General features: G+C 45.6%; 1 protein-coding gene across 1 annotated transcript in view; it reads left to right on the top strand.

Annotated features, from left to right (window-relative positions):
• Positions 1 to 16275, top strand: part of adgra2 (adhesion G protein-coupled receptor A2) — a 166655-nt gene that overhangs the window by 121145 nt on the left and 29235 nt on the right. Inside the window, exons 6-8 of the mRNA XM_068023383.1 lie at positions 1765 to 1928; positions 6774 to 6987; positions 7686 to 7850. Coding sequence (XP_067879484.1) covers positions 1765 to 1928; positions 6774 to 6987; positions 7686 to 7850 — 543 coding nt within the window. The remainder of the gene's footprint in view (positions 1 to 1764; positions 1929 to 6773; positions 6988 to 7685; positions 7851 to 16275) is intronic.

Here is a 16275-nt window from a genome sequence, read left to right as displayed (position 1 = left end):
TATTGTGCTGGTCGTGTCAGCCTGGATTATGTACACCCGTCCCGTGTAGGATTTGAACCCTTTTGACACCTGCAAGTGCTACTCACTGAGCCAAGTCCTGCTGCACTAAACTAAATCTGGGTACTGGTGGGTTGATCCCTTCTGCTGGGGTTTTAGGAGATTACACCAATGTGAGTGGGATTTCTGGTGCGAGGAATTTCATCCCACTCTGGGAATGCAACAGCACAAATCCCTTACCAACTACATGTGTTTGTGACGGGGTTTCAGTACGTAACCCTCAAAAATGTGTCCTGCCAAGATTGGCGAATGATTGTTTCATGTGATTGCACAACACTCCTCCATTCAGTATTTTAATGGATGCTTTAAACCATCTATCATATATTAAAAATCTTACTTCTGTGTGCACTTTCTGTCAACAAAACCTTACTTCCTGTTGTCACAAGTTTGTTTGTAGCAATCTCTTTCCATGAGAAATTCTTGCTTCCATATTTATAATGGGAACTGCCCATGTAAACATGTCACAGTGAAATTACACCGTCCCCGCAGTGATGGCACTGTAGCCCCTCTGTTTCTCTTCTTCTTCATCTGTACAGCAGAAATACAACTTTGCTCCAAGTCTACTTCTCTGCTTCCCAAATTGCTCTCAGTTTTACTATTTAACTGTTAATAATATTACATCAGCATGTTGTATCATAATAAGGACAGAATGTATGATTTTTAAAATGTAGACTGAATTATTTCTGTGAATCATGGTCCAATTATCCGCTGTCCTCTAAGCACCCTTTACCTGAAGATTACCCTTGGTCTTGGGACCTGTGTGCATCACCACAGGAGGGTGTCTCTAATTTGAACTGAAAGAATTAACAACTGTGTTAAAGTGGCAGACAGAGAAATGCCTTCAGCCATGAATGTCGCCAGCCTCAGTGACCATCCTGTCACGAGATGTGGGAAGGCAGGGAGAAGGTGAGTCGTAACTCTGAATGGCCCTCGGCTGCCAAAGTGGAGCGGAGGATATCGTGGGTGAGAGAAAGAGAGGAAGTATAAAATACAAAATAAGATCAGAAATAATCTCCCAGGTTTATTTCCCTCTCTCTTTTTCTTGTCTGATGTGAATTAAATTCTTGAATTTTATTAAGAAGCTCTCTGCAGGTATAAATCTGTGCCTCAGAGTGTGGAGTGTGGAGCCAAAGTGGAGTGTCTCATTCGATTGCTTGATGTGCCCCATAGGCATGAACATTGCAAGGACCAAGCAGTGGGAGCTCTGCTGTGGAACCAGACCATGATACTCACACTGAGTGTCAAGAGAAAAAGGCAATTCCCCAGCATTCACTTTGGGTAAACACAGAAATTCACCAGAACTATGCCAGTGCCATCACCAAACACTCCCAGGGCAAGTACAGCACCGTTGGAGGCAGATTAATGCTCCTTCCATTCTGTCCCACCAGTGTGTCTCAGCTACACAGTCAGAAGAGCCTTTCTTTAGTGACGTTTTTCTCCATTTCTCACATCAGACATCCTGCTCTGAGTGAGATTGTCCAATTTGTGCCAAGTAAGAGGCAATTTTCTGTCCAAGAGTAACTGGACTGAGCCTGCCCAACTCATTTCACACAGGATCCTTATAGCGAGCAGAGGGGACTTTAATCCCCGAATTGGGTTCGAACACAGAGTCCAGAGGTGAAAGGCCAGCCCCTAAACCCATTTGATTGTTACTCGGCTTCAATTCCAATTGGGAAGCTGGACTTCTATGTGTGCTTTCACTTTCAGTGATTTCAACGCTGAGTTCCTTATCTGTGACTGTAACATGCGGTGGCTGCTGAACTGGGAGAGGAACAATTCGGTGCGAATCTCAGAGGAGACAGTGTGCGCTTATCCAAAAACACTGAGGGGACAACCATTCAAAGCCTTGAAGGAAAGCCAACTGGTGTGTGGTAAGTATAACAACAGCTTGCATTTATCTGGCATCTTTAACGTAGTAAAACATCCCAAGTTGCTTCACAGGAGTGTAATCAGACACTGAGCCACATAAGGAGATATTAGTGCAGGTGATTAAAAGTTTGGTCAAAGTTTTTAGCAGTACCTGAAAGGAGGAGAGAGCAGCGGAAAGGTTTAGGGAGGGAATACCAGAGCTTCGGGCCCAAGCAGTCAAAGGCACGGCCACCAGTTAAAATCGGGGATGTGCAAGAGGCCAGAATTGGAGGAACGCAGAGATCTCAGGAGAGTTTACAGCTGGAGGAGCTTACAGAGATAGGGAGGGGTGAGGCCATGTATAGTAGCATCATCTTGCTGGGCCTCCAGGTATTTAGTGATGCCCAGAGCCAACTTTGACTGTTACCAGGGATGAGCTGTTTGATTTATAAGGAGATTTGAGATGTTGGAGGTATTTTCACAGAGCTTGGAATATTAAATGGTTATGGATTGTTTTGCTAAGGTAAATAGCAAGAGATTGTTTCCATTGGTCAATGAAATGGCATTAAGAGGGAATAAATTAAAAGGGAAGATATAAACTGTCTTTGCACCGAATGGTTAGAATGTGGAATGCTCTGCCATGAACCTCCACTCTTTTCAAAGGAATTTAGATAGTTACATGAGAAAGAGGAATACAGGAAGTGAGCAGGAGAGTGAAATTAGACTGGGTGGGTTATTAAAGGGTACGGGGAGTGAGAGGGAGAATGGGATTAGACTGGGTGGGAGATCTAAGGGTATAGGAAGTGAGCAGGAGATAGGATTAGAGTCGATGAGTTGTATGGAGGAGCCCAACGCAGATATGAGGCGAATGAGCTGGAACTATGATTCAGGTGATTTAACAATGTAGACTCGTCTTTAAATGATTCAGTTCGGTCTCGGGAGAAAAATAATGCAAAACTAAATGGTGAGGACTGCAAGTTTGTTTCCGATGTTGGGGAAAGATCCTGAAGAGACTCGCTGTTTCACAGTCCAGCCTGTGACTAATTCTCTTGGGAAGTTGGCTCCTACTTTTGTCAAAGTGTATGTTTCTTCAAACTTTCTTTTAATCTCAGACCAGTTCCATGCCGTGTTTGAAACTGTGGATTTTTGGAGATCAGTTCAAAGCTTGTGCAAATCATTTTCAAGCATATTTGATTTTTTAGGGGCACAGTGAAAACGCAATAATGCAGTTGGTCGTATACCAATAACCCTTGGTTTCCCCTCTTTGACCTGGCCTCACATAGTCTGTGTGCCTGAATGGCCCCATTAACTTTGAAGCCCAAATGAGACAGTTCCATGTGAGAGATCATGGCATAAACTTCCCTGGGACTACCCACCTTTTCTCAAATCAAGCTAGGGGACAGGGTGGAGGTGAGGCAAAGGGTGGGATTGTCTTCTGAGTTTAATGAGCAACATTAAAGAAGAAAATCACAGTGCCTTTCACAACCTCGGGATGTCCCTAAGTTCATAGCCAATGAAGTACTTTGAAAGTGTAGTCACTGTTGGAATGTAGGAAATGCGGGAGCCAGTTTGCAAACAGCAAGATCCCACAAATTGCCATGGGATAAATGAGCAGTTAATCTGTTTTTAATGATGTTGCTTGAGGGATAAATATTGGCCAGGGAAACCGGGAAGAACTCTCTCTGCTCTTCTTTTGAAGTACAGGCATGGGATATTACTTGCATCTGAAAGGGCAGATGAGGGCCTGGGTTTAACACCTCATTTGAAAGACAGCACCTCTGACAGTGCAGCACTCCGTCGGTAGTGCACTGGGTGTGTTAGCCTGGATTATGTGCTCAAGTCTTTGGAGTGAAATGTTTACTCACATCATCTGGTTGGGCCATCTGGCCGTTTTCCATGTTGTAACCTCTGTGTGTTTCTTCAATAATCAGTGCTGAGATAAAAACAGGCATTTTGGAATACACACTTCCTGTCCATAACTTTTTACATCCAGTTGTAAGGAGTTCAGGTCACATTCTTGTGGCCCTATTTGGCATTGTAAATTGCTGTGGCAGCATTTCCCATTCAATTTTGCTGTGTCAACTGTCACAGTGTAGTTGTGAGCTCTGGCCATCAGATGGCGCAGTGAGACGAGTTTCCAAAGTGTCTGTCAATTCTTGTGCAAACATAAAAAACTCATATTCACCAAGTGACCATTAATGCCACTGGCAATTTATTCATTTAAATTTCCAGTTAGAGCACTCAGAAAGGGAACTAACTGTGTCAGTGACAGAACCTCTCCAGTTATTAGAATCACAAAAATATACAGAACAGAAGAAGGCCATTCAGTCCATCGTGCCTGTGCCAGCTTTCTGAAAGAGCTAGCAATTAGTAATGTGCTTTGACTTCAATGATTGCATCTCAGAGGTTGCTTGCTCAATAAAACTAGAAAATTCAGCAATGTAATCAATTGTCGTGGTTCATAAGTTTGTAGATGACATGAAAATTGGTGGTGTCGTAAATAGTGAGGAGGAAAGCCTTAGATTACAGGACGATATGGATGGGCTGGTAAGATGGGCGGAGCAGTGGCAAATGGAATTTAATCCTGAGAAGTGTGAGGTGATGCATTTTGGGAGGACTAACAAGGCAAGAGAATATACAATGGATGGTAGGACCCTAGGAAGTACAGAGGGTCAGAGGGACCTTGGTGTACTTGTCCATAGATCACTGAAGGCAGCAGCACAGGTAGATAAGGTGGTTAGGAAGGCATATGGGATACTTGCCTTTATTAGCCGAGGCATAGAATATAGGAGCAGGGAGGTTATGATGGAGCTGTATAAAACGCTACTTAGGCTACAGCTGGAGTACTGTGTACAGTTCTGGGCACCACACTATAGGAAGGATGTGATTGCAATGGAGAGGGTGCAGAGGAGATTCACCAGGATGTTGCCTGGGCTGGAGCATTTCAGCTATGAAGAGAGATTGAAAAGGCTAGGGTTGTTTTCCTTAGAGCAGAGAAGGCTGAGGGGAGATATGATTGAGGTATACAAAATTATGAGGGGCATTCATAGGTTAGATAGGAAGAAACTTTTTCCCTTAGCGGAGTGGTCAATAAGCAGGGGGCATAGATTTAAGGTAAGGGGCAGGAGGTTTAGAGGGGATTTGAGGAAAAATCTTTTCACCAAGAGGGTGGTTGGAATCTGGAACGCACTTTCTGAAGAGGTGGTAGAGGTAGGAACCCACACAACATTTAAGAAGTATTTAGATGAGCACTTGAAACGCCATAGCATACAAGGCTATGGGCCAAGTGCTGGAAAATGGGATTAGAATAGTTGGGTGCTGTATGGCTGGCACAGACACGATGGGCTGAAGGGCCTGTTTCTGTGCTGTATAACTGTTTGACTCTGTAAGCAGCCAGAAACTTAACGCACCAAAGAGCCACATGTCTGTTGCTGGCTGCCGGGAATGTGGACCTTCAAATTTTCAATCTGTTAAAATGGAGTCAGGATTGTGACAGAGAGAAATTCTTCTGAGTCGGGTTTGCCTACCCTATGATCAGCTCCTTCTTACATCTTGCCCAGGAGTTCAGGACAGGAGTTAGAATGAGCTCCTCAGTTACAGAAAGAATATTCAAGTCTTGCATGAACTTGAACCTTTATCAAGAGTTGGAAGGAAAAGGAAGAAGAAGCACTTGCCTTTAAGGAGGAGGCATCTGGGCCTCGCTCATGGAATCTGAACCCAGTTCTCTTTTTTGTGCAACTCAGGAGCGGATGAGATCCTTGGCTTTATTACTAGAGTCGCAGAGTATAAAAGCAAGTAAGTGAGGCGAAACCTTTACAAATCACTGGTTCAACCTCAACTGGACTAATGTGTTCAATTCTGGGCACCACACTTTAGGGAGGATGTCAAGGGAGCAGAGGAGATTTACCAGAATGTTGCCAGGAATGACTGACTTCAGTGATGTGGAGAGACTGGAGAAGCTGGGATTGTTCTCTTTAGAGCAGAGAAGAGGAGAGATTTAATGGACATGTTCAAAATTATGAGGGGTTTTAATAGACTGGATAAGGAGAAACTTACTTCCAATATCAGGAGGGTCAGTAACTAGAGGACACATATTTAAAATAATTGGCAAAAGAACCAGAGGGGAGACAAGGAGAATTTTTTTCACACAACGAGTTTGGGTTTGTGCTGTAAACCTTGCTATGTTTCTATGTTTTTTTATTTTTTTGTGAATTGTGATCTGGAATACGCTGCTTGAAAGGGCAGTGGAAACAGATTCACTAGTAACTTTTCTTGAGTTTTGAAGAATGAGAGGTGATCTCATTGAAACCTACAAAATACTGAAAGAGATAGACAGGGTAGATGCAGCTAAGATGTTTCTCCTGGTTGGGGAGTCTAGAACCAGGAGACACAATTTCAAAATAAGGGGGAAACCACTTAGGACTGAGATGAGGAGAAATTTCCTTACTAAGAGGGTTGTGAATCTTTGGAATTCTCTACCCCAGAGAGCTGTGAAAGCTCAGTCATTGATTATGTTTAAAGTAGAGATTGACAGATTTCTAAATACCAATGACATAAAGGGATATGGGAATAGTGTGGGAAAAAGGCATTGAAGTGGATGATCAGCCATGATCGTTTTGAATGGTGGAGCAGGCTCGATGGGCCGACTGGCCTACTCCTGCTCCTATGTTCCTGTAAATACTTGAAAAGGAAAAATTTGCAGGGCGATGGGGAAAGAGCAGGGGGAGTGGGACTAATTGAATAGTTCTTTAAAAGAGCTGGCACAGGCATGATGGGCTGAATGGCTATGCTATGAGTTGCGATAGATATAAATGATGACAATATATGACGGAACAAGTTGACGCCGCTGAATTCTGTTTTGGTTGTAGATGGGCCGCTGGAACTGCCAGTTCTGCAGTTGATTCCGTCCCTTCGCCAGGTGGTTTTCCAAGGGGATCGGCTGCCGTTCCTGTGCACTGCTACATATTTAGACAACAGCACCAGGGTCTTGTGGTACCACAACAACATCCTGGTGCAGCCAGAGGAAGAGGGTGGCGTGATCGTTGTGGACAGCCTGATTCATGATTGCTCCTTGATATCCAGGTATTCTGAGCACAAGGAAGCACGAGACCAACTGTGCTGAAATCACAGCACGCCAACTCCCGTCACAGACAAGTTACCATGGAAACCGACTCCTGTCACAGACCAGTGATTCGGATGTAAAATCACTGTGGGAAGAGGCGGAGATGTGGGGCTGTGGGAAATGGGTAAAAGGGAAGAATGAAGTCACAGGACAAAACCAAAATGGAGCAATAATTACCTTGGCCCAATGAGGGTGACTATTGGGAAAGCTGTAATGTTGTATTTTACTTCTTCCCCCTTTCGTTTTTTAACGCTTTGCCACCTAGATTTGATTCATTCCCACTGATGGGTCAGTGATACTGCAGACTTGCATTAATTCAGCATCGATGTCACAGCAGCAGAGGAAGGATAGACTGAGGTCAAGGCCGACTCCGCTGACCCCACTCTGGGATAGCCTCCTCCTGCTTTGACACCACGCTGTGGTAGCCATGATGGCTTTGAGCTCACCCCGAGGTAGTCTTTGACTTCATTGACACCGTGCTGAGGAAGCCTCCATGTGCAGGGGCCCCACCCTGAGGTAGCCTCTGACAGCATTAACCTCACACTGAAATAGCCCCCGCCTGCAGGAAGCCCACACTGACCCAAAGAAATTGTACTCCCTTTGAGAAACAGCAGATTGGTGAAAGTCTTAAAATGACGCTTTCCCTCGTGTCTTGCAGTGAACTGATCCTCTCCAACATTTACCTGCTTGCCAGTGGAGAATGGGAGTGTGTCATCACAACATCACGAGGGAATGCTTCCAGGAAGGTGGACATCGTGGTTATAGACACTTCTGCAACCTACTGTCAGGCCGAACGGGTCACTAACAACAGAGGGGAATTCAGGTCAGTAGAAGATGTTCTGATTGTATACAAAATATTCTCCCTGCTTTATGTCTATCGATGTTTGAGCAGGGAGTTGAATTGACAGTCTCTCTTTCAACTTCACCCTCAATGACTTCAACCTCGTTCCATGAGTGTCTGTGTGTGGCCCCTCTTACCCTGCAGTGTGACCATTCCATGTCATTGTGGGAGTGCAGAGGTGGGCTCTGTGATATGGGATCCTGCTGTTTATCTCTGGGAGCTTTGGAAGAAGCGCATCAAGTGAAAGGGGTACAGTTGGTGGAGAGTTGATGGAAGCAGAACAACTAGCACTCAGGGAAGAGTAAATGAGAAGGACCATATGTCCAAGAAGGAACGTAGGCCCAGAGCATGCGAGAGAGAATGAGACACAGAACTTGGCTCTGAACCCAGCGTAGACAAGTCAATGGCTTACAGTACAGTAAGTAGTGCAGTGGTTAATGCTCTTGGACTAGTAATGTCATAGTCTAAAAAATTCTGTTTTTAAATAATTGGGAAATAAAAAGCTGCTGACAGTAAAAGTGCCAATGAAGCTGTTAAATTGTCATAAGAACCCAACTGGTTCCCTGGTCTCGGCTTACACGTGACTCCAGTCCCCCACCCAATCCAGTTGACGTTTAACTGCTCCCTAAAGTGGCCTGACAAGGCACTTAACTGTATCAAATCGCAATCAGCGGGTCAAGAGAAAGGCCCACATCTATCTTCTCAGGGCATTAAATGTCAGCCTTATCAGCGACACCCACATCCCGGGAACGAATTTAAAAGAAAGACAAGCTGAGGGGTCGAAATCAGAAAAAGAAAAACTTGTATTTCTGCAGCATCTTTCACAACCTCAGAATGTCTCAAGCACTTTACAGCCAATGAAGTACTTTTGATGTGTACTCATTGTTGTGATGTAAGAAATGTACCAGCCAATTTGTGCACCATAACCTGTTTCCGTGATGTTTGTTTGAGGGATAAACATTGGCCTCAGGACAGTGGGGACAATACTCCTGCTCTTATTCATATACTGCCTGGGGATCTTAGACGTCTACCTGAGAGGGCAGATGGGGCCTCGGTTGAATGTCTCATCTGAAAGTGCAGCACTCCCTCAGGCTGGGATATATGCTTGAGTCTCTGGAGTGGGACTCAAACCCACAGACTGCTGACTCAGAGGTGAGAGTGCTACCCACTGAGCAAGACAGTGGGAGAAAGGGTTAAGGAGTAGTATGCAGGTGATGCATTCATATGTAATCCATTAGAAGCCATGCGGTAAAAGAGACGCTTTTAAATGGCATTGGTAATCTATCTGGGCCAGGAGTAATAGGTGTCGGAATGTGGTTGGCAACAGAAGAAAGCACAGGGGCCAAACACAGGCTTCTTCTGACTGAAAATAACATCTCCATGGAGTAAATGTGGTTTGAATTAAATCAGAGGCCCAGTCTGAGGGCAGGATATGGAATATTTGAAAAAAAATCAAAAGGCCAAGCAGAATCCAGCAGGCACGCCAGAGGGCTAGAATGTGCCGGAATGTTCCCAATAAAACTCTAGTCGCTGCCCTTTCAGGGCTTCAGAAAAATAGCTATTTGCTTCCCTTTTTAATGTTGAAACACTGCACCACAGTCTTTGAGCATGCTCAAAACAGATTAGAAGTGAGTAAGCACTCTGAGGCTGTGAGGGAAGGCAGGGCCAAATACAATGGAGGTTGGGGGAGGGAGGCTGGCTCTGATTTTCATCAGGTTTGTAATAACTGCAGGCGCAGGTACTTAACGGAGTCATCACGCAATGTGCTGGTCATGATAAAGCACTTCCATTCACAGTAAAATAACAGCCAGAACCGATAAAGTCTGCGAATCTGGCCAAGACAGTCTCCGATCGAGCTTCAGACGGTCTGTGGTTAATGGACAAAGATTGTGCCATTGGGATTCTCAGAGTTGATTTTGTGTTTCAGCCTCTGGAGTGGGACTTAAACCCACAACCTTTTGAATCAGAGGCAAGAGTGCAGCCCACTGAGCCACAGCTGATGCATGCTTATGTCAGATTTCATTGATTTGTGATATGGAGTGTGTATCAGGAGGACGTCTGGCTCTCAACAGTGATTGTGCTCCCAGCTCCTCCATACCTGGGCCCATAAATCTGGGAGCACCCATTTTTGTTCTGCAGGGGTGCAAAGTATATTCCCCTGCGCCAGAATGCACTAACACCTGCTTCTACTGGGGGTATAAGTCACCTCTTGTTTGTCCTTAACCATACAACCATACGAATTAGGAATAGGAATAGACCACTCGGCCCCTCGAGCCTGTTCCGCTATTCAATAAGATCATGGTTGATCTGATTGTAATCTCAACTCCACATTCTCGCCTTCCCCCAATAACCTTTCACCCCCTTGCTTATCAAGAAGCTATCTAACTCTGCATTAAAAATATTCAAAGTCTCTGCTTCCACCGCCTTTTAAGGAGAAGAGTTCTAAAGACTCACAACCCTCTGAGAGAAAAGATTTCTCCTCATCTCTGTCTTAAATGGGCGACCCGTTATTTTTAACGAGTGACCCCTAGTTCTAGATTTTCCCACAAGAGGAAGCATCCTTTCCACGTCCATCCTGTCAAGACCCCTCAGGATCTTGTATGTTTCAATCAAGTCACCTCTTACTCTTCTAAACTCCAGCAGATACAAGCATAGCCTGTCCAACCTTTCCTCATAAGACATTCCAGGTATTAGTCTAGTAAACCTTCTCTGAACTGCTTCCAACACATTTACATCCTTCCGTAAATAAGGAGACCAATACTGTACACAGTACTCCAGATGTGGTCTCACCAATGCCCTGGATAACTGAAGCATAACCTTTCCTTTTGTATTCAATTCCCCTCGCAACAAACAATAATATTCTATTAGCTTTCCTAATTACTTGCTGTACCTGCATATTAACCTTTTGCGATTCATGCATGAGGACACCCAAATCCCTCTGCATCTCAGAGCTGTGCAATCTCTTACCATTCAGATAATATGCTTTTTTTTCATTCTTCCTGCCAAAATGGACGATTTCACATTTCCCCACATTATACTCCATTTACCTGATCTTTGCCCACACACTTAACCTATCTATATCCCTTTGTAGCCTCCCTATGACCTCTTTGCAACTTATTTTCCTGCCTATCTTTGTGTCATCAGCAAATTTAGCAACCATACCTTCGGTCCCTTCATCCAAGTCATTCATATAAAGTGTTCTGGATTGTGTTGGCGTCCAGGAGATCCCACATTCCACAACTGCAACACAACACCTGTTCTGCCATTGTTACTTAGGTTATTTAGTTATACAGTTTTTGTTTTTATTTATATATCTTCCTGAACTCCGATGTCCTCAGCTGTCTATGAAACACACTATCCCTTACTCGAAGCACTCACCAGCCAATCAACTTACGAATTACTAAACTTTACTAATACTAATAAAAGCTTACAATGACTGATAAATTACCTGAGTTTTGAAAGATAAATGAGCAAAATAGCAAAGTATTCACCAACCAATCAACTGAGGACTTTACTGTGCTGTTACATCTTGAGTTCCTGCGCTGCTTTTAAACTCTCTCTTTGACTCTCTCTCCCTCCCTCCCGATGTGCTCTGCCAATATGGTAGGCAGTGCAATTCCGACTAGAAATGGAAGCGTGCTCCCTGCCTGCCTTGGTCATCCAATAAGCGCTTGAAAACGGGCCAATTTCTTGGCACCACACTTTTATCTGGTGTTGTGCTTAAATTCTCAATATAGGTGCAATTGATTCCACTGTGCTCCAAGCTGGGTTGGCAACCCTTCAGGATTGCCCTGGAGTTTCCAGGAATTACTGGCAGATCTCCAACGAACCATAGAAAAATTACCACACAGAAGGAGGCCATTCAGCCAATTGTTTCTGCGCTGGCCGACAATACTTACCACCCAATCTAATCCCACTTTCCAGCACCTGGTCCATAGCCTTGCAGGTTACAGCACGTCAGGCGCATGTCCAGGTCCCTTTGAAATGAGTTGAGGGTTTCTGCCTCCACCACCGTTCCGGGCAGTGAATTCCAGACAGCCAGCAACCTCTGGGTGAAAATGTTTTTCCTCTAAACCTTCTACCAATCACCTTAAATCTGTGCCCCCTGGTAATTGACCTCTCGCTAGAGGAAACAGGTCATAGAGTCATACAGGCCCTTCGGCCCATCGTGTCTGTGCCGGCCATCAAGCACCTACCTATTCTAATCCCAGGTTCTTCCTGTCTACCCTATCTGGGCCCTCATAATTCTGTACACCTCAATTACGTCACCCCTTGGCCTCCTCTGTTCTAAGGAAAACAACCCAAGCCTATCCAATCTTTTCTCATAGCTGCAACTTTCAAGCACTGGTAACATCCTTGTAAATCTCCTCTGTACTCTCTGCAGAACAGTTATGTCCTTCCTGTAATGTGGTGAGCAGAACTGTACGCAATACTCCAGCTGTGGCCTAACCAGCATTTTATACAGTTCCAGCATTACATCCCTGCTTTTGTATTCTATACCTCGGCCAATAAAGGAAAGCATTCCATATGCCTTCTTCACCACTTTATCTACCTGTCCTGCCACCTTTAGGGACCTGTGGACATGCACTCCGAGGTCTCTCACTTCTTCTACCCGTCTCAATATCCTCCCGTTTATTGTGTATTCCCTTGCTTTGTTTGTCCTCCCCAAATGCATTATTTCACACTTCTCTGGATTGAATTCCATTTGCCACTTTTCTGCTCTCTCAACCAAACCATTGATATCATTCTGGAGTCTACAGCTGTCCTCTTCACTATTAACTACAATTTTTGTGTCATCAGCAAATTTCCCAATCATGCCTCCCACATTTAAGTCCAAATCATTAACATATACCACAAACAGCAAGGGACCCAACACTGAGCCCTGTGGAACGCCACTGGAAACAGCTTCCCGTTCACAAAAACATCTGTTGATTACCACCCTTTGTTTCCTGTAACTGAGCCAATTCTGGAACCTGCCACATTCCCCTGTATCCCATGAGCTTTAATTTCTCTGACCAGTCTACTATGCGGGACCTTGTCAAATGCCTTACTAAAATCCATGTGGACCACATCCACTGCACTGCCCTCCTTGTTACTTCTTCAAAAAACTCCATCAAGTTAGTGGGACATGACCTCTCAACAAATCCATGCTGGCTATCCCTGATCAGCCCCTGCCTTTCTAAGTGGTGGTTTATGCTGTCTCTCAGAATTGATTCTAATAATTTACCCACCACCGAGGTCAGATTGACTGGCCTATAATTATTTGACCTATCTGCTGCACCCTTTTTAAACAATGGTACAACGTTCGCAGACCTCCAGTCCTCCGGCACCTCCCCCGTATCCAGTGAGGATTTGAAGATGATCCTCAGCGCGTCCGCTATTTCCTCCCTGGCTTCCTATAACAACCTGGGATGCAATCCATCCAGCCCTGGTGATTTATCCACTTTCAAGGATGTCAGACCCTCTAGTACTTCCTCTCTCATTATGCTAATCGTATCGAATATTTCACACTCCTCCTCTTTAACTCCAATGTCTGCATCATCCTTCTCCTTTGTGAAGACAGAGACAAAAAACTCATTAAGAACCCTGCCCACATCTTCTGCATCCACGCAAAAGTTCCCTTGTCCATCTCTGATAGGTCCTACCCTTTCCTTAGTTAGACTCCAGGGCAGTGACCGCGGTGACTGCAACAACTACCGTGGAATCTCCCTGCTCAGCATAGTGGGGAAAGTCTTTGCTCGAGTCGCTCTAAACAGGCTCCAGAAGCTGGCCGAGTGCGTCTACCCTGAGGCACAGTGTGGCTTTCGTGCAGAGAGATCGACCGTTGACATGCTGTTCTCCCTTCGTCAGATACAGGAGAAATGTCGCGAACAACAGATGCCCCTCTACATTGCTTTCATTGATCTCACCAAAGCCTTTGACCTCGTCAGCAGACGTGGTCTCTTCAGACTACTAGAAAAGATTGGATGCCCATCAAAGCTACTAAGTATCATCACCTCATTCCATGACAATATGAAAGGTACAATTCAACATGGTGGCTCCTCATCAGACCCCCTTCCTATCCTGAGTGGCGTGAAACAGGGCTGTGTTCTCACACCCACACTTTTTGGGATTTTCTTCTCCCTGCTGCTTTCACATGCGTTCAAGTCCTCTGAAGAAGGAATTTTCCTCCACACAAGATCAGGGGGCAGGTTGTTCAACCTTGCCCGTCTAAGAGCGAAGTCCAAAGTACGGAAAGTCCTCATCAGGGAACTCCTCTTTGCTGACGATGCTGCTTTAACATCTCACACTGAAGAGTGCCTGCAGAGTCTCATCGACAGGTTTGCGGCTGCCTGCAATGAATTTGGCCTAACCATCAGCCTCAAGAAAACGAACATCATGGGGCAGGACTTCAGAAATGCTCCATCCATCAGTATTGGCGACCACGCTCTGGAAGTGGTTCAAGAGTTCACCTACCTAGGTTCAACTATCACCAGTAACCTGTCTCTAGATGCAGAAATCAACAAGCGCATGGGAAAGGCTTCCACTGCTATGTCCAGACTGGCCAAGAGAGTGTGGGAAAATGGCGCACTGACACGGAACACTAAAGTCCGAGTGTATCAAGCTTGTGTCCTCAGTACCTTGCTCTACGGCAGCGAGGCCTGGACAACGTATGTCAGCCAAGAGCGACGTCTCAATTCATTCCATCTTCGCTGCCTCCGGAGAATACTTGGCATCAGGTGGCAGGACCGTATCTCCAACACAGAAGTCCTCGAGGCGGCCAACATCCCCAGCTTTGCACACTACTGAGTCAGCGGCGCTGGAGATGGCTTGACCATGTGAGCCGCATGGAAGATGGCAGGATCCCCAAAGACACATTGTACAGCGAGCTCGCCACTGGTATCAGACCCACCGGCCGTCCATGTCTCCGCTTTAAAGACGTCTGCAAACGCGACATGAAGTCCTGTGACATTGATCAGAAGTCGTGGGAGTCAGTTGCCAGCGTTCGCCAGAGCTGGCGGGCAGCCATAAAGGGGGGGCTAAAGTGTGGCGAGTCGGAGAGACTTAGCAGTTGGCAGGAAAAACGACAGAGGCGCAAGGGGAGAGCCAACTGTGTAACAGCCCCGACAAACAAATTTCTCTGCAGCACCTGTGGAAGAGCCTGTCACTCTAGAATTGGCCTTTATAGCCACTCCAGGTGCTGCTCCACACACCACTGACCACCTCCAGGCGCTTACCCATTGTCTCTCGAGATAAGGAGGCCAAAGAAGAAGACTCCAGGGCAGTGCTCTGAGCAAAACCCAGGGCATCATCATGAAACAAAATGGTGTTGCTTAAAAAGTTTCTTTCAACACATTTGTTTATTAGTTATAAAAATATTGGAAGGGGGGGGTTAAAAAGATTGTTTGACTGACAGCTACGTATCCTGCATTCAGGTGAAGCATCTGTTTGCTTTGCAATTGGCCATGGGAAGGGCAGGGTATCACAAGGATGGAAATGTCAGGCAACCACAGGCAGCATGAGGGCAGCACTGTTGTCGGTGGAAGGTCATGGGATGAAAGCTCCAGAAACACATCCGATCAGAGTTGGAAATCCTAGTGCCTGCAGCCCGTTTGCAAAATGATTGTGAGCCCCTTGAAAGAACAGCGGAGAAGACAATCTGCCATGGTGATGCTTGTTCTCTTGTCTTTATCTGTCAAATGTGCTGCCGCCATTCCAGGTTTATTATTGCACACTGTAATGCTTTATTGACGGTTTGTCTGGAGTACCTTGCCAGGCAGGTATGAACCTTGTAATCGAGTGTTGAGAGGGGAGTGATTGCACTGTAAGAATATCAAAGCCTGCAGTTGCTGCCTGTCCTGGCACCACAACCCTTGGGAAGGCAGAATGTGGAGCTGAGAGGGTGGAGGGCTCCCTCTGCTGGTCAGTGCCTGTTCTGCTCCCAATGCCCAGCCCTCGCCCACCACCCACCCACATCTGATCTGTCGCTCACAGAAGGGAGAACAGTCAGCTCGACTCTGTCCAGATTGTTAGTGCCAGCAGACAGTTATTGAACTATGCATCATCGTCCTGTCCAAGCACAGATCCTCACCAGGCTCTTCTGTGAGTTGATAGTTGGTGGGGAAGAACTTGTGCGGCAGCTGAAGAGAGCCTCAAATCAGACTTTATCTGGAGTAACTGCATTCAGCTCTGGGCACTGCACCTCAGCAAGGATAGATTGAGATAGAGGGGGTGCAGCGCAGATTTGCCAGAACGTTATCGGGCTAAAAGGGTTAGATTATGAGGACAGGTTGCATATACTAGGCTTGTATTTTTTGAGTATTGAAGATTCAGGGGTGATCTGATTGACTGTTTCAGATAATAAAAGGATTTGCTAGGGCCGAGAGAGAGAAATTATTTCCTCTGGTGTGGGGGGATCTAGAACAAA

This window comes from Heterodontus francisci, chromosome 47, assembly GCF_036365525.1.
Source record: "Heterodontus francisci isolate sHetFra1 chromosome 47, sHetFra1.hap1, whole genome shotgun sequence".
Taxonomy (NCBI): domain Eukaryota; kingdom Metazoa; phylum Chordata; class Chondrichthyes; order Heterodontiformes; family Heterodontidae; genus Heterodontus; species Heterodontus francisci.
Note: the sequence above shows the minus strand (reverse complement) of the source record. Positions and strands in the feature narration are given on the sequence as shown.